The sequence below is a fragment of the Bos grunniens genome, chromosome 1 (assembly GCF_055505025.1).
Source record: "Bos grunniens cultivar Pamir isolate PY7600 chromosome 1, Bosgru_T2T1.0, whole genome shotgun sequence".
NCBI classification, from domain to species: domain Eukaryota; kingdom Metazoa; phylum Chordata; class Mammalia; order Artiodactyla; family Bovidae; genus Bos; species Bos grunniens.
This window is the reverse complement of record NC_141165.1, coordinates 13,456,069-13,478,969: the sequence shown is the minus strand read 5'-3', so window position 1 is coordinate 13,478,969 and position 22,901 is coordinate 13,456,069. Positions and strand designations below refer to the sequence as shown.

Sequence of the window (22,901 nt, the reverse complement as noted above, 5' to 3'; positions counted from 1 at the left end):
CCATTCTGCAGCACCTCTCTCATAACAGCACTCACTGACTGCTTACATAGCCTTAGACCAGCTCACGATGAAACCATTTCCTCATCTGATGTCTCATCACCTGCCTGATGTGTTTCACCAGTTCTAGAGGGAAGAAAGGAAGAGGAGGGAGGAAGCCCGTTTGCATCCCAAGATCGTGGTCACTGTTGGGCGGTGGTCTGTGCCTGGAGTGTTTTCTGCATAATCTGTTCATGTCTTCCCAGGTGTGTCGTACTCTCCGATCCCTTGAAGGACTCCTCCCGAACTCAGGAATCCTGGAATGCCTTCCTGACCAAACTCAGGACATTACTTCTTATGTCTTTTACAAAAAACCTAGGCAAGTTTGAGGATGACATGAGAACCTTGAGAGAGAAGAGGACCGAGCCAGGCTGGAGCTTCTGTGAATACTTCATGGTGCAGGTACCTGAGTGACTAAGCAGAGTGAGACTGCTTCCTTCTCTTTCCCTCCCTCTTCATTCTTGTGAATAAGGCAGCTCTCTTGCGGTCATTCATATGGATGTAGCTTATAAGACCAAGTGACAGTGCAGTGGCCAGCTTCATTCTCATGGCTGATTAAGGAAGATCGGAGGTGGTCTCCTGAGTAGGTACTGTGTCAGCTGCCTCGCTGCTTCAGAGCTTGGCATCTAGCCTTTTATGAAATGACCTTGTCCTCAGAGCAGGTCTGCTTTTGTCGGCGCCTCGGGCCTCCTGGTTGTCGACCATGGGCCTGGCTTCGGCCGTGGGGCCCAGCACTGGTGACGGCCCTGACGATGAGATGTCTACTGCCTGCCTGGCGCTGTGGTTGAACTACTTGAGTCCCAAGTGTGTTTCCGCCATAGTTTTATAACTTTGGGTTCCAATGAAAGATTGTCTTAAGCTGGTTTCTTTACTCTAGCTTACAAAAGTGTTTAGGTTTCCAGAAATTGTGGTCTATAGTCAGTTCTCTTGTTTTTTAAGAGGAAGAGTGTGTTAAGTGAACAAAGTGATGTGAAACAGAGGAGCTAGGGGGAGGAGACCCTCTGTGCACTGCAGAGGGATGAGAGTGTTGCTGTTAGGGTCCTTGTTCTTTGTTCACCATGTTTTGCCTGGAAAAGCATGATTTTCATATTTTGTAATTTTCATATTTAAATATCACTTGCATATTAATTACTGAAGAAATAATGAACCTTGAATAAATAAAAGACCCTAATTAGAAATTTTGAAGTTTGTCTCTTATTCTGATGCTCCTGTCGTGGTGATATTTGGGTGATTTTGGGCAACATAAGGGAGTTTGAACGTGTTCATAATTTCCTGTATGGCTGACTATGACAAAACTTTCAGATCACCCTGTCTCTTTACCCTTCAATCGTATTAAACTTATTTCCTAAGAGTAGTGACAAGGAAAGAGAAGAGTCCAAATGAACACAGTGGTATTGGTTTAGAATCAGTGTGAACTCGTGGTTGGATAACTGGGTGGCTGGGTAGATAGATTCAGAAATATTGATGTATGTGTGGGTGGCAGTTAATGTGTGTGCATGTAAATATTGCTTTGCTCTCTCCTCTGATGGGGTCTGGAAAAAATGACACCTCAGTAGCAGTGAGCAGAGTTAGTGCTAAGATCTTGGTTTCTAAACTGCATTCTCCAGTAAAAGTTGCCAGGACTCCTGGACATGATTGGTTCCAGGGCTAATGTAGGGAAAATACAATATTTTGTAGAAGCAGAAAGTAAGCAGGTGCTCAAGAAAAAGCTGGAGGTCTGTCAAAGGAGCACACACAGCACCTCCAGGGGCCTCCTGACATCCAAAGCAGGAGCAGTGTGTGCAGCAAATGAGTAGTGACAGACCAGAGATGCACCCCGTGGGATAGAATCAGCATCCTTGTGTCTCCATAGATATAAATAAGTAGTTGGTTTAATAAGTAAAGGAAGGAGAAGATTCCGCTATTCCATAGAGCAGAATTCTAATTAAAGAGTGTTTGTCTGGGGAGCAAGGGAAGCACCAAGGACAAGAGGCCGAGCACTCAGGCCTGGCACGTCACAGAGGGACTCCAGGAGTCATGCTGGCCTTTTCCTGCTTCTGTCTGTGCCTGGTCATTAACTTGATTTTCTGTTTCTTAGCATAAACATTGTTCAGAATGCTGCTTGCTTTTCTCTGTTGTGATCTTTCCTGGCTTCTTATTTCAAAACACTGATTTATAATTTTGTGTTTTCCTTTTTAAACTTTCTTTGGGTGACTAGGAGGAGCTTGCCTTTGTCTTTGAGATGCTACAGCAGTTTGAAGACGCTCTGGTGCAGTACGATGAGCTGGACGCCTTGTTTTCTCAGTATGTTGTCAACTTTGGTGCTGGGGGTGAGTAGTGAAGTTTTAGAAACAAGTTCTTTTCTCACCATAGCTTTCCCCACTTCTAACTAGTATGGAAGCTGCTGTTATTTACCTAATGTTAATTACCTAATCTTCCGTGGTTTTTAAAAACAGATTATGCAGGATATATTCCCATCTTGCTATAGGGAGTGAAATGAGGGTTAGGTGTTAGTCACACTTGTGGAAGAATCTTGAGGAATCAAAGTGTTGAAGGAGTTGTTTTCAGATATAAAGTGTCATTTCTACAGCTTGAGCTGTCTGTCTAGGGATGCTCCCGATGCTGTGCCTCCTTGCTAACATAGTGTGGGGGATCTTTTTCTTTGGTTAAGAGGTTGTCTGTGTGATATTTGAGTGTTCACTACAGTGAGTCTTACATGACACCATTGTAAAGGGTGTTCATCTTTTTAACGATGTCTTAAAGTTTTCTAAAAATACGAAACTAGCACAGTGACCCGTGTACAAAGAAAAAGTTTGTAATTGTGCTCACTGTTCTTTGCTTGGTATTTATTTTGGTAGAAATGGCATCACATTATCATGACATTTGTCTGTAGCTTGTTCTTACTAGCAGTCCATCGCAGGCATCTGTTCAGGGGGACAGGTCAGGTGCTAAGCTGTTTCTACAGTAGCTGCAGAGTGCTTCACAGTGTGGGCTCCTTAGACTTGATTCAGCCACCCCTGGTGCTGGGCATTTGGGTTGTCTCCACTCTGCTACCACAAGCAGTACTATGATAGACATCTTTTTCGGGGGTTCTTTTAAGAACCTTTGTCATAGTGTCTGAAGAAAGGCGTGATTCCCAGGAGCCATTGTCGTGTCTGCTAGGAGACCTGTAGGGAGTGAGGTGCAGGGGCCGCCCCCCTGGCCTGTGGGCCCCGCCTTGGTTCTCAGAGTGATGCGATGTCACCCACTGAGGCCCACTTCCAGGCAGTTTTCATTCATTTCAGCTTTGGATCTCTTACTTTGCTGAGACACAGACAAAAGCATATAACTACAGCAATTTACTAATTAGATTTTGAAAACTTAAAGGGAGTTAAATTACATTTCTTATAACTTACATACCCATGTTATACATATATATATATGTGTGTATATATATGTGTGTGTGTGTGTGTCTCAGATAGCTTACATGTTTCTTATATTTCACATAGTTTCTTTGTTCTCTCAGTTTTAAAATAAACCTGGGGCAATTTAAAATCCAAAAGTAAGCCTGGACCAGCTTTTACAGTGAAATGATAAGGTGGTTCATTTTTGTTCGTTCATACACATACTTCTTGAGAGCCTTCCCTGTTCTGAATACAGTAGGGAACACAACAAAATTCCTTCTTTGATGGAGTTTACATGAAAGGGAGACATATGAAAAAACAAGTATGTCACTTAGAGTCAGGCAGTGAGGGTAGCAAGTGCAGGCTGGGCAGCAGATGCAGGTGTGGGGGAGGGTGGCGCTAAGGCTGGTTAGTGTCAGATGGGGGCCTAGGAGGCCCTCCAAGAGAGGCCTGACCAAACGGGGGGGAGCCAGGAAACCCCAGTGGGCTCCGATGGGGCCTTAGCAGAGGGATCTGCTGAGGAAGGGCCTGACAGCTGGGGGGACACCTCACTTTATGGACAGTGAGCCCCTCAGTCTCAGCTCAGGTCCGTGAGGGACGCTGGTGCTGTCGCTGGCCCTGCAGCCACGAAGCGATGCCACCATGCCAGGGTAGACGTGGACGTCCAGGGAGGTGGCTGTGAGAGAGAACGGTAGATCAAAAAGTTTTTTTCCTTAAGATTGAATGACCCTGTTATTGTAGACACTTGTGTTTAGTTTAAAACCATATTTGAGTCTTTGGGCTCTTAGAATTGGGGGGCCTTGTTGGAAATCTCCGACAGTTAGAGGAGGTTCCCCCTGCTTCCCACTACTACTGCTTCCTCGTGCCTGTGGGCCCTTCCTCTGGGAGCTGGGCTCAGGTGTTGACAGGGTTGAGTGGCAGACAGGCAGGAGGCTTAAACACGTCAGGAAGAGTGTGGGGATGAAAGAAGAAAAAGACTGTCCCGTGGCCAGGCTGCTCCCCCGCACACAGTAGGGAGGAACCCCATAGCACACTCCCGCCTGGGCCTCCTGCCTCCTCCCCGGTGACTGATTGTGGAGCCTGAGGTGTCCCCGACCCTCAGCCCGGCAGCCTGATCGCATCCTGGCTTGTTCACGACCTTCGGGGCCTGCAACGGCGTTGTGCCTTGTGGCCTCTGTCCTGTCCCCCAATGCCAGGTGCTGAGTGGGTGTTCTTGTAGTGAGCACTCTGTCCTATGTCCCTTGCTGGGTTCCCCACAGCCTCGAGGGGGGGCTGGCGCTTCGGGCCGAACAGCAGTTGAGCCGCCCATCGGTCCCCTAGGGCTCACGGTCCCACGCAGTGAGGTGAAGGAATCTGCAGTCAGCGCCTTTCACGATGTGTGTTTGTTTAGATGGTGCCAACTGGCTGACTTTTTTCTGCCAGCCGGTGAAGAGCTGGAATGGATTGATCCTCCGAAAGCCCATAGATATGGAGAAGCGCGAATTGATACAGAGGCAAGAAGCCACCCTGTTAGATCTGCGCAGTTACCTGTTCTCTCGCCAGTGCACCCTGCTCCTCTTCCTGCAGAGGCCGTGGGAGGTGGCTCAGCGCGCCCTAGAACTGCTGCACAGCTGTGTGCAGGAGCTGAAGCTCTTGGAAGTGAGTCGTCTCTTTTCCCCATTTACCCGCTTCCTGACTGTTGGTGTAGAAACCGATTAAGTAATTGCTAGAAAATACAACTTCTGCTCTCAACACAGTGCAGTTCACATTGGCCCACAGCGAGCCTCCTAGATGAGTTTCTCAATATAATTTTTAAGGTAACCCTGGCTTGTTCTGTGGGAGCTGGGCCTCACTGATCAAGATCACTCATCTGGGGGACACGCAGAATCAGGTTTCGCAGGCAGTGTTTGTTTTCTTTCAGAGCTGTCCTTTCAGATACATGAATTTGCACATGAGCGTGCCGGTGACAATGTGAGTGACACACAGCAAGCTGTGCACGTTAATCAGTAGCACCCAGTTTAATGGCGATACGTTACAAGCACACGTGTGCACGCGTGTGGGAAAGAACACAGTTAGCTGAAGGTGTTCATTGTAGCGGAACACTTGGTTTTCTAGATTAACACCCCCAGGGCTCTGGGCTCTTTTCCTGCCCTTGGCATTGGAAACATTTTAGTGAGGTAGGGGAGCGCTAGTGACTGTCCATTCCGGGCGTCCTCACCTTCTTTGTTTTAGTGACCTCTTTACATGGAAAACTGCACATATACACACTCCAGTTGTTACATACACTTTCAGAGGATTCTTAGGCACCCGCTCCCACTGCCTGGTTAAGAACTGAGAGGGGGGTCTAATTCCATTTTATAAAGGAAGAAAGTAGGTGTGGAAGTGGTTAGGTGACTTACAGGTAACATAATTAACTCGTCGAAGACTCGGATCCTCCCGGCAGGCTGCGGTCCTTTCTGTTGGGCTCCACGTCAGGGCTCTGGGGGCACAGTTAGTGAAGACCCAGGGCACTGGTGGTAGGGGTAGTTTTCATATCATAGACATTTCTGTTTTATGTTCCCTAAAAAGCTAAATAACAGACTCAATAAGATAAACTATTGTGCTAATTTCTAAAGAAGAGATGCCTAGCCTAGCTGAGCCACAAACTTGAGAATTTAGGACATTTTATCAAATTATTTTTCTTCTTTGGACATCTAATCGAACATATGAGAAAAAAAGAACACTTTCCACCTTGAGGTGATGTTCTTGTGGCCACCTGTCACCAAATAGGTTGAGATAATCTTTGGCTATTCCAGTCTAGTTGTACAGACTCCAGGGCTGAGGGGGTTGCTTCATTAATGGGACAGGGATGCCTAGAGATTTACTAACTGAGAGATTTTCTCTTGTTAGTGGATCAGGGGAAAACATGGGAGTGTATTAAGAGCCCAAGCAGTCCAGCCTTGGCACCTTCAAATTGGGGTCACCCAGGAGGGCTCTTTAGGACTTAGTGATGGTGTTCTCCCTGGAGAGGGCATGTGGGGCGCCAGGCACAGAACTCTCTCTACTTTCTCATCTGAGATCTCTCTCTAGGTTGTTTTGGGAGCTGGGGGTGGTCCTTATATCTTAAAGAAGTTTTGCGGTTGGCAATAAAGCGGATAAGTTTTATTCTTAGAATTTCTTTAAATTTTTATGGAGACAATGAAAATTCAAGACTCAAAATTATTTATTTTTTCTGCATATTTGATTCCGCTCTCAAAACTAGAACTCATTTCCTGTGTCTGCTAGCTTTCTTTCTGATGATTGTTGTTGACAGTCGTGTCCGTGGCCAGAGGCCAGCGTAGAGCCTTGGGTTCCCCCACACAGAGCTGGGCAGAACTGCCACTGCAGAGTCATTTCTCAGGCAGCTTGCAGGTTGGGCTAGCACGTGGTGCTTCTAGGGTTAGGTTTGGTCATTTATCCTTATTAAGCCAAAAGCATATGTATTGCAACCATTTTGTGCATTTCTTATTGTGATGTTTCTTTTGCAGAAGATGCCTGTGTTTGCTCTTTGTGGTTTGTAAAGCAAGTTGTGGTGACTTCCTTGTTGGTGCATCAGTTGATTTATAGTATCTTCTCTGAGAGTAGGAGACACTGAGGTGGCCAGATGCCACCTCCGTGGTGTGGCCTGGGGTCGTCACCTGCGGCGGTGCCTGCTGAGGCCGGGGACCAGCTCCCGGCTTGGCAGTGTGTGAGTGTGGAAAGGGTGCCTACCCACAGTGCTGCTGGCGTCAGGAGCAATAGCCCTAAGGTTGCGCCAGGTCTGTGGGGGCTCAGATGACTCCGTCACAGAGTATCTCTTTGTTGTCTACAACATTTAAACCCTCCCCCACCTGTTTACCAAAAGTCTAGTGTATTTCCTGCATAAATTTGGAAAATACAGACAGATGTGCAGAAGAAAATGTCATTGCTTATTCTAAAGTAAGAGGCTCTCTTGTTGGTCTGTGGCCTTTGTGTGTGTAGAGGACTGTTTGGACTTCGGGACTGTTCAGCAGTGTCTGCCGTTGCAGGAGTGTGTGTCCTGGTCCGTCACCCTTACTCAGTGCGTTCACACGTAGGGTGGCCAGTTGAAGACTGCACTTGTCTTTAACACTTTTAGTGTACGTCGTCAAATTGCTTTCTAGAAAGATCGTCCCGTTTTTACTTACACTAGTAATACTCTTTCCCTGCATCTTTGGTAAGAAAAAAAAGTAATACGTGTATATATTTTCATCTTTACCAGATTGGTAAGTGAGAACAATATAAGGAAGATATTTTCTAGAATGTCGTTCTATGTTTGTTATAGTGACTCCCCAGAGGATTTCTGTGTTAATGTGTTTTTCTCGGTACCGGCTTGTCTTTTATCAGCATAGGTTCTGATTATGTTCACAGACAGGGCTGGCCAAGAGATCAGGACTCTTCAGGATCTAGAGCCTGGCCAGCGCCATGCGTGAGAGGCCTGCGCCCAGACTGTGTGTGGGAGAAGCTGCAGGCTGAGCAGGATGGACAAGGCCTGCCATCCAGGCCTGCCAGCTGGCGTTGGCATTCCTGGGTTCAGGCCCCACGGAGGACAGAGCAGAGGCTTTGCAGAGGAGCGAACCTCAGGGTCCTCAAGTACTTGCTCATCACGTGACCTTGAGCCCTGAGGGAGGACCCGAACTGTGAGAGGAGTGGGAGTGGACGGAGCAGGAGGCAACCGGGGAGGGCGCTGATGTCAATAAGAGCCGATGAGCCTCAGGAAGAGGGAAAGAGGATTAGAGAAGGAACTGCCCAGCACCGTTGAGAAAGCAGCTGACCACACACAGTGGTGAGGGGAGAGAGGGCCCACTCATGAGGAAGAAACGAGTCCTGCTTGACCTCAAGAAACCCCCAGTTTGTGCACAGAGCCAGCTGTGTGAGGGGGCTCTCAGAGCCCAGAGCTGCCGGGCCATCAGAGCAAGCTGTTCCAGGGCGGGGTGGGTGGGTGGGGGTGAAATCGAGGAGAGAGGGGCAGCTTGCGTGGGCACATGGACACTGCCTGACATGTCTGGGGTGGGAGTCAAGAGGTGGTCTTGTGTGAGCTGGGTTTTAAAGTTTCGTTCATTCAGCAGTTACTTGTTGAGCACCTGTTTTGTGCTAGCCAAGCACTCACTCTAGGAGCTGTGCTTTTAGCAGCGAGCACGACAGACCAACATCACCCCTCCTCACCCTGTGAGCTGAGTCAGGACCCACCAGGTGGACGTGGCCTGGGTGGCAGGCAGAGAGAGTGAGTTTCAGGAAGAGAACTCACTGTTGAGAAAGAACTCTCGAGGAGCTTAGTCTTGGTAGAACTTAGGGCTGAGGCAGGACATGGAGGTGAGGCTCCAAAGGTCTTGGAAGCCAGGTTTGAAAGCATACATCACCTTGAAAGTTGGCTTTTATTCTACAGCTAGTGGGGAGCCACCCATAGGTTGAAAGCTGGGGTGCTGTGAGAGGTGAGGGCAGAGAGAGGCTCCCGATTAGGAGAAGATGCAGAGAAGAGTTGGAGACTCAGCTGAGACCTGGGGAGAAATGTGAGGTTGGAGCAAAGGCACTGGGGTAGACTTCGAACAAATGGAATATAAATGGATTCAATGAATAAATGGGTCTGAGTAACTGAATCTCATACCACCCACAAATAATTATTAGTTTATGAAAGATAAAGCAAGAAAGCTTCTGAAAGATAATGTGGGAAAGTATCTTTATGACCTTGAGATTAGCAAATGTTTCTTAAATAGGGCAGAAAGGCTTTGGCCAGGAGGTAAGAGTGTGGAAAATGGGCAGCCTGGAAATCAGAGCCTCTCGTCATCAATCAGCACCACGGAGGAGGGGTGACGGGGCGGCTAGGAGGGGTCAGAGGTCCATTGGCTGTATAGTTAAGGAGGACTCTTACCCAGAGTATGGGAAGAACCCCTACAAATCAGCTTAAAAGACTGAAAAATCAATAGAAATTAGGCAAATGAAGATATCCAGTTGGCTAATAAGCAGATGAAAAGGTGCTCAGTCTCATTCATTATAGAGAAATGCAAACTACAATAACAGTGAAATCTACCCCCCAGGTGGCTACAGTGGAAGGGCTTGATAAGTGTTGGTGAGAGCAGGGAGCACCTGGAGTCCTTTCCTTGACAAGAAGAGTAGGAATGGGCACCCGTCTTAGGAGAGCTGTTTGGCAGCATCTGCTGGAGCCAAACCTGTGCTGCCCGTGAGCCTGCGATTTGTCCCCCTCTGTCCAGGAGGCAGTGCAGGGACGCTCGTGGTGGCCTTACCGTAACTGCCAGGCCCTGGAAATAACCCAAATGTCCACCCTGTACGAGGGAAGCAGTCACTGCTGTCTGTGTGGACAGCAGACGGGTGTGGCTGCCGAAATCAACACACTTGGAGTGGACGAGGCTGTGAACGCAGAGTCTAGCTGGAGGAGTCAGACACAAGACGTGCCTGCATGTTGATTTCGTGCGTATGAGTTCATGAGGAGGCACCAGTGGTGTGTTGGGAGCTGTGTGGTGGGCATGGCCCCGCTGTGGTCCATATAGGACACTGGGGTTTGCGTTATGTTTTAAAACATAGGTTTAGAAAAGACAAAAGAGAAAAAAAAAAAAGAAAAGACAAAAGAATGTCTTTAATTTTATGCTTGGAAAATGGTCAGACAGCTATTGCCGTGACCAATAATACTGATATTAGAAAAGGAGAGAGGTTTGAAGAAAGATAAAGAATGTTTATGAAGAAATTATTTTTAAAAAGTCTGTTGTTCACAAAGGAGTTTATCCAGAGGGCCCCACAGTCTATGGAAAGGCACTCAGTGTCTTTCTCGTTAGGGTGCATGAAGTGTCCAGTTGCCGAGAATGCCACTGGGCTCCAGGTGGACTGGCGGAGCCTTGAGCTTGCCTAGGGCTTGTCCGTTGTGGGAGGCAGGGCTTGCTCTTTGTCAGGCGTGGGGCACTGGGGTGGGTGGCCGTCAGAGGAACTCAGCCTGCCACTGTCTAAAGGTATGTGGCTTTTGGGTGAGACCCCTGTGGGCCATTGGTACTCCTCAGCCTCGCCCCCTGTGGAGCACTGCAGTTCGACTCGGGGGAGGATATGTGCTCTGGACAGGGTCCCTGAGCTGCATCCCACCGACCAGCTCTCCGTATCCCTTTGAGGTTGATCCCTTGTCTGGACAAGAGAGTCATACCACTTTATCACCTTATGAAAGTTGCTTCTGATCACGTTGTTATTTTCCGTACTGATTTTTCATTTGAAGGGTCTAAGTAGTTTGTCTCATTTTTCAAAGACTGGGCATTGAGCACGTGTGGGAGCATTTAATGGCGTTCTCTGGGCCTTTCCAGCTGGTGCCAGGTCCTTCTGTGTGTGCTCAGGGTGCGCTGAAGAAGTGTTTCTTACAAAAGTTGGTTTCGTCAGCTTGTGCAGCTCCTCCCCTGTCAGCTGATGTGGTATCACTTCTTAGTCCCCACTGTGACTAGGACCAACTGGCGGGTCTCACCAGAGCTGGGGCCCCAGCTGTGAGACACCTCATGACGTCAGTGCCCCTGAAAAGGCAGTCTGCACTGCCAGGTGTGGCGTGAAGGTGCTGTCAATTGTGAGACACTCCTGTTTCAAAGACCCTGAAGTGCAGAGGAAAGCCCACCTTAGAACCCATCACGTACAGTGGATACTTCTGAATATCTGACAGTATAGTGTTTATTACATCCCCAAGCAACAGGCGTCCATTTTTACAAACATAATTACACCTAAAAAATTAATAGCAGTTCTCAAATACCATCAAATATCTACTTAATACTAGATTTCTATGTTGATACATGATCTGAAATGTGTTCCAGTGGTCATCTGAGGTCTTAGCTTCCCACCTTCATGATGTGTGCTCTTTAAACTGAGAAGTGACCAGTTTCCAAGCCTAGAGTACGTGCTGACAGCTCGCCTTGCAGGCATCTTTAATAAGCTTTTGAGTACATTGCTGAGATCACACCCCTGCCGAGGCCCTCCGTATCATCGGGAGTGTGAGCCACTGAGTCCTTTTGGGCACAGACAGCCCTTCCTCCTGTAGCTGAGCCACTGCCCTTGTTATTATACCCCTTTCTCTTCCCTGTGGTTTTGCAGAATCTGGGTGGCTGCGGGAGGGGCTTCTCCGAGCGCCCTCCTCACTGCCCGCGCCTGTGCCCCCAGGTCTCCGTGCCGCCCGGTGCCCTGGACTGCTGGGTGTTCCTGAGCTGCCTGGAGGTGCTGCAGAGGATAGAAGGGTGCTGTGACCGGGCGCAGATAGACTCGAACATTGCCCACACCGTGGGCTTGTGGAGCTACGCCATGGAGAAGGTAGCTGCAGAGTACAGAGGGAGCCTGTCTGGGCTGTGCCCCTGGGGTGGGGCTGGAGTTCGCTGTTGGGGAAGTGCTGCACACGTGGTCCCTCCTGTGGCTCTGGCTGCTTCAGGGGCGTCCAGTAGCAACATGGACGCAGTGGGTCCCTGCCAGTGTCTGACTCCAGTAGACTCCAGTAGACTGGAGTCAGACACTTGCTGCGCTCGTGCAAAAGGTGGACTCTGCACCAGGAATGAGGGTGGTGAAGACAAAGCAGGGTGAGCGTGAAACCTGTGCAGAAATCAGATGAGGACAGCGGTCCTGTGTGGGCAGCAGGAAAGCTTGGTGGCAATGCAGACAGAGTAGGGGACCTTGCAGCTTGGGAATGACCAGAGTCAGAGGCACTCCCAGGATGATTGTGTAGAAGGTTTGAGTTTGAAAGGATCATAGCAAGATGTATTTTTATATCTAGATAAAAATCTTTTGGGTAGGAAAGCTAAATTTCTTGCATTTAGATGGATGTTAACTTTAAATTTGTAAATTCTCTACTGGTTCTTATAGCAGATTAATTGATATTTGGGGTCTATCTCAACAGCTGAAGTCCCTGGGCTATCTGTGTGGACTTGTGTCAGAAAAGGGACCTAACTCAGAGGACCTCAATAGGACCGTGGATCTTTTGGCGGGTTTGGGAGCCGAGCGGCCTGAGACAGGTACTTTTTGAAATGTACCCAAAAGCACCGAGAACGTGGGCTGTGCTTGTCATGTATAACTCAGATTCTGGCAATAGGACTACTCACCATTTGGGAAATTAGACTCATTATTAGCTGACCAGATTAAGACACGGGATATTTTACCCTTTAATCACATAAAGAGATGTCAGAAATAGTTTAAGAAAGTATAAGCGTTCTTAAAACTGTGTCTGAGTTTCTGGTAGGCTTATATTGAGCTGGTCAGGACTTTGTACAGCCCTCATGAAGTTTAAATGTGCCAGTCTCCCCCAGTTACAGGTGATTTATTTTTCTGATAATATGGCCAGCCAAGTCCTTTTATGGAGTAAATTGCTCCTAGGTAATAGAGCACTTTGAAAGGAGCATTACTGATTCGTTTAGCATAATGATGAGTGTGAGTTAGCAGGGCTGTTGCTGACTGAAGCACACCTAGTGACCCAAGGGGACTCCCGCCGGCTCGGGTCAGTTCCTCAGGGAAAGTGTGTGATGTGTGTTGCTCTGTTTCAACCTGAGACCACTTCACAGCATTCAGAAAGTAATTCAGTTCATTGTAGGATTTGTAATACATGCTTAACAACTTCTGGCCTCAGTTAAAGATAAAAGCATTGCACAAAGTGTTTAGACTATTTCATGAGTATATTAACTGGACAAGAACGTGAGTAGTAGTGTGGTTTCAGCTGACATGGGTGTGTTGGTAGTTTCCGCAAGCATCAGACAAAGTCCTGTACCTGTGACATTTGAGGCTGAACATAAAGTCATGACTGGATGTAATGAAGATGAATAAGGATTCTTATTTCTTTCTGTTTAAGCCAACACAGCTCAGAGTCCTTATAAGAAACTCAAAGAAGCGTTGTCATCAGTAGAAGCTTTTGAAAAGCACTACTTAGTAAGTATTTCAAGTGTTCCCTGTCCACTGGCGGCAGAGGGCCTGTCTCTGTGAGACTTTGCTACATTTGTAGCATTTTGGACTGGGAGTGAGCTGGTGTCGGGGACCTCCTCCTTGCTGGAGGGTTAAGTTTCCTCAGTGCCCTAGGGAATTGTCAGTGCACCTGGAGTACTTGGGTCGGTATCCACAGTGCCGTAATCAGGCATAAAAGCATCCTTGGGTATTTACCATTCTGTTCCCCATGGGATTGCTCATTCAGTAGAGCAGAAATTGTAAGAAAGGCTAGTGAAGGATTTTCTGTACACAGAGGAACAGTTTGAACCTGAACAGGGCTTGTTGTACTTGATTTTAAAGGACTTAAATTTGGGCGTCTTAGAAAGCAGTGCAGTAGAAGTCCAGTGGACCACCTGCGTTCCCAAGTCACGGTTAATTGGAGAGCATCTGACAGTTGCCTCTGTTACTCAGAGAGTGAAAAAACGCTAAAAATGTTACCTGCATGTGGAAAATACACCAAAAAAATTATTCTATGCCTGCTGAGTTTATGTTTCTTTCATTATTATGCTTCATACTTTATATACAAGTTGATGACTTTGTATAAATCACTGTTTTGTAAAAACTCAACACAAAAAGATCCAGAGTAAAAAAATGTTATATTAATAAAGAAGTCTTTTGCTTCAGCTTTGGGTAAATGAATGTCGGGTCTGTATAGCATTAAATTTGAAGTACAGAGTTACTTGGTCTTTGCTTTTCTGCAGGACTTGTCCCATGCCACCATCGAAATGTTCACGAGTATCGGAAGGATTCGATCTGCTAAGCTTGTTGGAAAGGATCTGGCAGAGTTTTACATGTAATTGATTTTGAACTTTTCTCTGAATTTCAGACATCTCCCAAGTGTAGTAAGAGGTTTGTTATGTAGGAGTTAATATGAAGTGTACCTAACTTTGTAGAATGAAAATATAAACTGTTAACCAACCATCATCATTTTTTTAGACAATTCCTTCTGAATACCAGAGATTATTAATGATAGTAATTGTTACTAATCTGTGTGTTTCTTTAATTAATTTGGTGAACTTTTACATAAATGTTGCACGTATGTAGATAATGTGTGCCCTGTTGTATGCAGCATATGGTGTGTGTTCTACACCATTTTCCCTGGTTGCTCGTGAGTGTCCCCGTGAGGTCAGTGGCGTGGAGTACACGCATGTGTCGCCTCCATGAGAGAGGCTGAGTTGTGAGTGCCCGAGAGCCGGAGTGTACAGAGATGGTGAATGTTTCTAATCTGGCTCCGCTTCCAAGTTGGATTCCAGAGAAAAGACTCAAAACCTGGTATATTTCATATGGATTTGGTAAATAGCCTATCAAAGAAAAGAACCCTGGCTGGCAATGCAGCTGCTAATTCAAAGCACTGGAAAAGATACAAGTTATGAGGGAAAAGATGGTTGTTTTCTCAAAAGAAATATGTGTTTGAAGTGGTATCTGGATATATACAGTTTGTCATTTTGTTAGATGAAACAGGAAACAGTAATTTATTGTAACTGGTTGAGTAGGCAGGGAAGGGATTAGTAGATCATCTAAGGGAACGTCCTGATGTTTTAGGTGTGGTTGGAGCAGCCAGCAGTCAGAGCTGAGGTGGGGTCTCTTGAGTCTCCATCTGGTGTACTGAGGAATGAAATTATTGGTTACTGGAACAAAGAAGCCATGTCCTCAGATGCTATGAGCTCAGCCCCCTAAGGCTGGCACTGCAGTGGGGTGACGCTGGCCTGCTAACAGGAGACTTGGGTTCTGGTTCTGGTGTCACCATGGACTAGCCAGCTGGGTGACCCTCGGCCTGCATCTCTAGGGGCTGGGTGGCAGTGGTCTCGCATCCTGCACTACAGTGTACAAATCATTGGCTGGAGATACTAACTGAAGAAGTATGGAAGGTTCTGGCCCCTTCAAATGACAGGATGAGAGAGGACCAGAAAAGTCTAGAAAAACTGGCATTTGAAATTTGAGAATTTGGAAACTCTTACTGTTTCAGAGTAAGGTCCTGAGGACTAGGATGTTTTCCCAAGATGCCAGGAGAGCAGATGCTTGTTCATTGTTGGCCTTTATCCTGCAAGATCAGCAGTCCCAAGCCCTCTGGGAAAGGCCAGGGCATCCGTGTTGTCACTGAAGCTTGGGCAAGCTTCATTAATCATATTTTAAACTTTGGTTTGTTCTGAATATCTTGAGGTTTAAATTGGGCCTGGGAAGATGTTCTTTTATGTGATATGTGTTGCTATTTAAATCCTTCACGAAGTGAAGTGAAGTGAAGTCGCTCAGTCGTGTCCGACTCTTTGCAACCCTCATGGACTGTAGCCTGCCAGGCTTCTCTGTCCATGGGATTTTCCAGGCAAGAGTACTGGAGTGGGTTGCCATTTTCTTCTCCAGGGGATCTTCCCGACCCAGGGATCGAACCCAGGTCTCCCACATTGCCGGCAGATGCTTTGCCCTCTGCTCAGGGCATTGGCCTGCGTTTTGGAGTTAGCCCGAGCTCCCATTGGTTGGTCCATGGAAACCACTCTGTTTTGGTCTGTCTTCAGGAGCTAGGGTGGCTTCAAGCCCAGGTTTCTAGCTTCCTCCATACCTGCTTCTGTGCTGGTGGGCACATCCATCCCCTTCCTTCATGCTTGGCGGCCTCACAGCAGCTTGAAGTCATAAGCGATGCCCTCACACTCTTATCCAGAGACTGAACTCTGAAGGCCCTTCAGCTAGTGTAGGATGCTGGACAAACAGCATGCATGGGGTTACCAGCCTGGCATGTTTCTCGGGTCTGGTTATGTGTTCCTGATTTTGTGTTCTTTCTCACCTTGGGGGCTGGGTTGGGGGCAGTGGTCAGGAGGACTCTGGATGGCACCAGTGTCGTGGTGTCGCCGAGATCACCAAGGGTGGGGAGCAAGCCATGAAAGGTCTGAGTTTGTTGATTATCGTGACCCATTATGAAAGCTTCTGTTTGTTGATTTGCAAGGAGGAAGAAGTCTCCTCAGAAGGCAGAGATGTATCTTCAAGGAGCCTTGAAAAATTACCTGGCTGAGGGCTGGGCGCTGCCAATCACACACACAAGGAAGCAGCTTGCCGAATGTCAGAAACGCCTTGGACAGATTGAGAAGTATCCTTTAAGTCGAGTACATTCATGGAATAGGATAATTGCTGTCTGTCCATATAGCAGCAGGGCCCACAGTCGCATGTCCGTAGGTGCCTGGATATTAAGAGAGGGAAGCCTGCCTTGACATGTGCCCCTGTTGGGTAGAAGCTGGTCACGTGTCTGCCTGTCTGACTTGTGCGCGAGTCCCTAGGACCCTGGAGGAAGGGGCGCACCTGCCGGCTGCACCCCCTGGGACTGGGGGCTGTGTGTGCAGCGCCCCACCGCGTGGTCCTCTCCGGCCCCTTGACTCTGCACTCAGCTACCTTCAGACCAGCAGCCTCCTGGCCAGCGACCAGCACCTGACCACGGACGAGCGGGAGTACTTCTGCAGAGAGATCCTCAGCTTTGCCAGCCAGCAGACGGACAGCCCAGGTGAGACGCATTTCTGAAACTTTGTTACAGGGACATCCCTGGTGGTCCAGTGGGTAAGACTTCACCTTCCCGTGCAGGGGCTTTGGGTTCAGCCTTGATATGGGAAGTAGGATCTCACATGGCACTCGGCCAGAAAACCCAAACCTTAAAACAAGCAATGTTGTAACAAATTCAATAAAGGCTTAAAAAACTTCATTGTGAAAAATGTCAAATACCCTAGAAAAGTAAAAAGAATAACACTGTGTATAATAGGTGATGTATGCTGACCGCCTGGATTCCGCAGCTGCTAACGTTTTGCTGCGTAGCACCCTTGTGTCTGTCTTCCTACTTTTTGCTTTGTGCTGAACTTCAGAGCTGCTCCAGACCACAAGGGCCACTCCACCTTGGACAGCGTCGCATCTTCTGAAAACAAGAGTGGTCTCTGAAACTCCTTGCCCACAGAAGGACAATGTTCTGGCTCGGGCTTCCAACTTAGCTCTCTTCAGGTCTCCCTCATTGTCTCAAACAGTGTTTTTATTATTTTTTTTTTTTATGATTATTTTATATTAAAAATCACTGGCCTGTACTAGTCCAATCAGGGATCACATACTGCATCTGATTGTTACATCTCAGTTCTCCTTTACCATCTTCCCATCTTTTTTTCCAGACACTGACCTTTTAAAATATAGGTTTTATTGAGATAGAATTCACATATCGTGTCATGCCCTGTTTGCAGCGTGTAGCCTAGTGGTTTTAGTCTAGTCACAGGTATGTGCAGCCATCACCACCGTGAAGTTTAGAACACTTTTCCCTCAAAAGCAGCCCGTCCCATACTCATTTCCTCCCAACCTTCTCCCACCCCCACCTTCTCTCACACCCCGACCCCGCCAAGTCCCTGGGAGTCAGTAGCCTGCCTTCCGTCTGAGGATACGTGTTATGGGTATTTCACGTAGATGGAATCATGCAGTGTGTAGTTTCTTGTGACCAGCTTATTTCACACAGCACATCTCAGGATTCGCCTGTGTTGTAGCGTATGCCAGCGTTTCATTCCCTTTCGTGGCTGAACAGTATTCCATTGGATCGGTGGACCACACTCATCCCCTCAGCAGCTGCGGGTTGTAAGACACTGACTTCTGAAAGGCATAGAGCCAGGTGTCTCATAGACCAGCTCACCTTCGGAGGTTTGTTGTTTCCTTGTGGGCATGTCCAGCAGGAGAGTAAATCTGAAAGACTTTGCTTCTGAGTGTTCTAGCAAATATACTTTATACACATCGCTGTGTGGTAAGATTAGGTTTATGGTAATACTTGGCTTCTCACATTCAGTTCATCAAGATGAGGGTTTATTTTAAACAGTCACCATCTCCATCAGTGTGTCTTGGCGGCCATGACAAAGTGCTGCAGACTGAGTGAGTGGCTTCTGGAGGCTGACCGCCCAGGGCCACATGCCCTCGTGGCCGGCTCCTGATGAGGCCTCCTCTCTTCCTAACTTGTCCTTTCATGACCAGGGGCGCAGGAGGAGAGACGAGACAGGAGAGAGAGGGGTAGATTCAGAGACAGAAGGGCTCTCTGGTGCATCCTTCTGTCAGGGCATGACCATCCCTGACCTCACCCAACCCTAATAACTTCCCCCGGGGAGCCACTTCTAGTCACCGTCACCCTGCGGGGATCACATGCTGTCCACAGCCGTTGCTGACTGCTGGGTGCGCGCCCCTCACACACAGCCATCTGGAGGGGCTCTCAGGGCCAGTGTGGCATTGGTTTGTGCATTAGTTTCTTCAGAGTGCCCAGACTGGCATCACAGGGCTGTGTGCCACGTCTGCTGTGTGTGAGACCACGGACTTCCACTTTTCCACCGTTCCGTGGCCTCTCTGTGAAGAAACTCTACTGTGCTTGTCCCTGTTTTCTTGTGGTTTTATACCGTCGATCTCAGCACAGCCTCCAGTTACTGAGTGTTTATAAATACCTCCTGGTCAGTCCAGCGGCCTGGTGGGTTCTCTCGACGCACAGTGCTGGTGGAGGGTGCAGTGGATTTGCCCCTTTGGTGCCCGAGGGCTGGGACTTGCTGCCCTCCTGACTCCCTGCATCCTTGGCTGAGCCCCCAGGGTGGCACACACCTGGGCTTATTTATTGCCAGATGTAGGGGGGAACTCAGGCGTTTTCACTAGAGAACTTCTTGTGTGAGTGGGAGGGTGGTGGACTTCCTGAAACAGCTCTAGGAGTTGGACTTACAAATCTCATTTTGAAATTGAGGAGTTAGTTGATCTGTATTTACCTTGGGTTTGCCAAAACGGGAGTTAGAGACCTTAAATTTCTTCAGGTTTTATGATTTCCAGGAGGTATCTGGGCATGTGCTCCTGTTGTGCTTTTTACAAAGCAACTGCTTTTGACAGAGTAACTCCTTTTGGTGTGTGAAGATGGCGTGGGGTTGGGAGGGTCCAAACTATCTCTGTCACTCATCACTGCTTCCGGCCGGCGTGACTCTGAGCCTCTGACAGTGTGCCTGGGGAGTGAAACGTGTTCTGTGCGTCCACAGGTCACAGGGTCGCCCTCCCCATGCACTCCTTCGCACAGCTGCGCGATCTCCGCTTCACCCCTGCCAACGCCGTGGTCCACGTGGGTGGCGTCCTGTCTGTGGAGATAACTGTGTGCAGTCAGATGCCTGTGCCCATCCACGTGGAGCAGATCGCCATCCACGTCCACTTCAGCATAGAGAAGAACAGTTACCGGAAGACCGCTGAGTGGCTCACCAAGCACAAGACGGCCAACGGGGTTGTTAACTTCCCGGCGGAGGCCTCACCCTTTCCCACATCCCAGAGCAGCCTCCCCGCGCTGGAGCTGTACGAGATGTTTGAGAGGAGTCCTTCCGACAACTCCTTGAACACCACAGGGATCATATGCAAGAACGTCCACATGCTCCTGCGGAGGCAGGAGAGCAGCACGTCTCTGGAGGCATCCTCGGGCCTGGCTCTGGAGGACGGGGCCCATGTGCTGAGGTGTGCCGGCGTGACCCTGCAGCCGGGGCCCAATACCATCGTGTTCAGGACGCAGGTATGTGCCGAGCAGGAGCTGGCTTTGGGGCGGTCAGAACGGTGGTGCTTGCAAGCACCGTCTGGAGAAGCTGAGAGTCCAGTGGTGGCCTCTGCTGCATTAGCCTGGCTCTGGTTTATCCTTATAGAAAAATAGATTGGTGTTTTGAAAAAAATCTATACTTGCATAGTTGTAAGGCAGTCGATAAGTTGTGGATAGAGTTCTCAACGTAGATAATTATTTGTGTTCTCACTGGATTTAGACTTTTCCCCTTTGTATTAAAGTGCATCCTCATTTGTTAAAATGAGGATGTTTCAAAGAGGCAGCACTTTCACGTTAAACGTTCTTTTCCTTCTGTGGCGGCTCAGATGGATGTCAGAACAGTCTCTTCTGTCCGCTCGATATGAATCTCCCCCCGCCCCCCCAGCCAGCACAGCGTGTTCCGTTGGTTCCTCTGAGCCTGCACAGAGGCTGGGTCGGTGGAAAGTACCGCTGTTCGCCACGCACGTTTTCAGTCTAGTCCTGGAGCAAGTCTTAAATTTCATGCTCCGTGTCTCCATTGACTACCTTTTCCAGAAGAGAATGCCACAGATAAAGCTTGTTAAATTGAGAAAGCACTGTTAGAAGCGTCAAGTCAAACTTAACCACCAGTTACTCACCCAGACCTCAACTAAGAGATTCTGAGGGATCTTTGGAAGAGCCCGAATGTAGACGTGTTAGCACAGAGCAGCAGGATAAAGAGGGTGAGAAGAGGGACCGCTATGGCTCAGCCTTCCCTTGAGAAGCTCGTTGTCACAAGTGGGGACGACTGTGCCAACGCTTGTCTTACCCGTAGGCCAGGGAGCCGGGAACGTACACGCTGCGGCAGTTGTGTGCCTCGCTGGGCCCAGTGTGGTTTGTGCTTCCTCACATCTACCCGCTGGTGCAGTACGACGTGTACTCGCAGGAGCCGCAGCTGCTTGTGGAACCACTGGCCGGTAAGGGGGCCTGGGTGGGTGGGGCGCCGTGCGGATGGATGTCTGAGGGTCCGGGGCGGGCGGGGCCGGGGCGGGCAAGGCGCTGTGCAGATGTCAGGGCTGCGCTTTGCTCCTTTACTGGAGGGAGTCACATAGGAGGAGGCTTTCTCCTGCATCACATTCCAGTCCTCTGTGACCGTGTCCTCTCTAGGTGACACTGTTGGGAGCATCGTGGAGATTTTGCCTGGGAACTGTGGCTCTTTTGTTCATCTGAATACTTGCTTCTCTGTAATTGCTGCTTTCATGTTTACTAAACATTCTGTATCTAAAAATATGAAAAATAAGGGAAAAGTTGGCTAAATCAGCTGATGTCTGCTGCATGGAATTTAATCAGTAAATATTATAGTTTCCTGCTTAGAATTCCAAAGGCTAAATGCTAGATTTAGTTATGATCTATACTGTGATCAAAAGTCTTTTCATTGAAAGTGTTGATTAATCTTGACCCCTGGCGTGGCATTTGAGAGTTCAGTGCTGCTGTCCTTTTAGTTAAGTTCTCAAATTAGGAGGGCTTGGCATAAACGAGTTATTGAAGACAACATGGCTCTTCAGCAAAACGCTAACGATCAGGTGCCTCAGCTAATAGCTGGGAGCGGTGGGAGCCTCTTCAGCAAAACGCTAACGATCAGGTGCCTCAGCTAATAGCTGGGAGCGGTGGGAGCCTCTTCAGCAAAACGCGAACGATCAGGTGCCTCAGCTAATAGCTGGGAGCGGTGGGAGCCTCTTCAGCAAAACGCGAACGATCAGGTGCCTCAGCTAATAGCTGGGAGCGGTGGGAGCCTCTTCAGCAAAACGCGAACGATCAGGTGCCTCAGCTAATAGCTGGGAGCGGTGGGAGCCTCTTCAGCAAAACGCGAACGATCAGGTGCCTCAGCTAATAGCTGGGAGCGGTGGGAGCCTCTTCAGCAAAACGCTAACGATCAGGTGCCTCAGCTAATAGCTGGGAGCGGTGGGAGCCTCTTCAGCAAAACGCTAACGATCAGGTGCCTCAGCTAATAGCTGGGAGCGGTGGGAGCCTCTTCAGCAAAACGCGAACGATCAGGTGCCTCAGCTAATAGCTGGGAGCGGTGGGAGCCTCTTCAGCAAAACGCTACCGATCAGGTGCCTCAGCTAATAGCTGGGAGCGGTGGGAGCCTCTTCAGCAAAACGCTAACGATCAGGTGCCTCAGCTAATAGCTGGGAGCGGTGGGAGCCTCTTCAGCAAAACGCGAACGATCAGGTGCCTCAGCTAATAGCTGGGAGCGGTGGGAGCCTCTTCAGCAAAACGCGAACGATCAGGTGCCTCAGCTAATAGCTGGGAGCGGTGGGAGCCTCTTCAGCAAAACGCTAACGATCAGGTGCCTCAGCTAATAGCTGGGAGCGGTGGGAGCCTCTTCAGCAAAACGCGAACGATCAGGTGCCTCAGCTAATAGCTGGGAGCGGTGGGAGCCTCTTCAGCAAAACGCTGACGATCACGTGCCTCAGCTAATAGCTGGGAGCGGTGGGAGCCTCTTCAGCAAAACGCGAACGATCAGGTGCCTCAGCTAATAGCTGGGAGCGGTGGGAGCCTCTTCAGCAAAACGCGAACGATCAGGTGCCTCAGCTAATAGCTGGGAGCGGTGGGAGCCTCTTCAGCAAAACGCGAACGATCAGGTGCCTCAGCTAATAGCTGGGAGCGGTGGGAGCCTCTTCAGCAAAACGCGAACGATCAGGTGCCTCAGCTAATAGCTGGGAGCGGTGGGAGCCTCTTCAGCAAAACGCGAACGATCAGGTGCCTCAGCTAATAGCTGGGAGCGGTGGGAGCCTCTTCAGCAAAACGCTAACGATCAGGTGCCTCAGCTAATAGCTGGGAGCGGTGGGAGCCTCTTCAGCAAAACGCTAACGATCAGGTGCCTCAGCTAATAGCTGGGAGCGGTGGGAGCCTCTTCAGCAAAACGCGAACGATCAGGTGCCTCAGCTAATAGCTGGGAGCGGTGGGAGCCTCTTCAGCAAAACGCGAACGATCAGGTGCCTCAGCTAATAGCTGGGAGCGGTGGGAGCCTCTTCAGCAAAACGCTAACGATCAGGTGCCTCAGCTAATAGCTGGGAGCGGTGGGA

The 22,901-nt window shown here is 48.9% G+C and overlaps 1 protein-coding gene across 5 annotated transcripts in view; it reads left to right on the top strand.

Moving 5' to 3' along the window:
- Positions 1-22,901, top strand: part of TRAPPC10 (trafficking protein particle complex subunit 10) — a 79,617-nt gene that overhangs the window by 33,710 nt on the left and 23,006 nt on the right. For 2 of the 5 annotated variants that reach the window (XM_086332662.1, XM_086332583.1), the window contains exons 5-15: positions 243-438; positions 2,234-2,345; positions 4,789-5,036; positions 11,526-11,672; positions 12,250-12,364; positions 13,192-13,268; positions 14,024-14,115; positions 16,258-16,398; positions 16,694-16,806; positions 19,319-19,833; positions 20,648-20,789. In XM_086332662.1, the coding sequence (XP_086188788.1) occupies positions 243-438; positions 2,234-2,345; positions 4,789-5,036; positions 11,526-11,672; positions 12,250-12,364; positions 13,192-13,268; positions 14,024-14,115; positions 16,258-16,398; positions 16,694-16,806; positions 19,319-19,833; positions 20,648-20,789 (1,898 nt within the window). The remainder of the gene's footprint in view (positions 1-242; positions 439-2,233; positions 2,346-4,788; positions 5,037-11,525; positions 11,673-12,249; positions 12,365-13,191; positions 13,269-14,023; positions 14,116-16,257; positions 16,399-16,693; positions 16,807-19,318; positions 19,834-20,647; positions 20,790-22,901) is intronic. The other 3 variants (XM_086332822.1, XM_086332922.1, XM_086332741.1) reach the window with 2 other exon arrangements.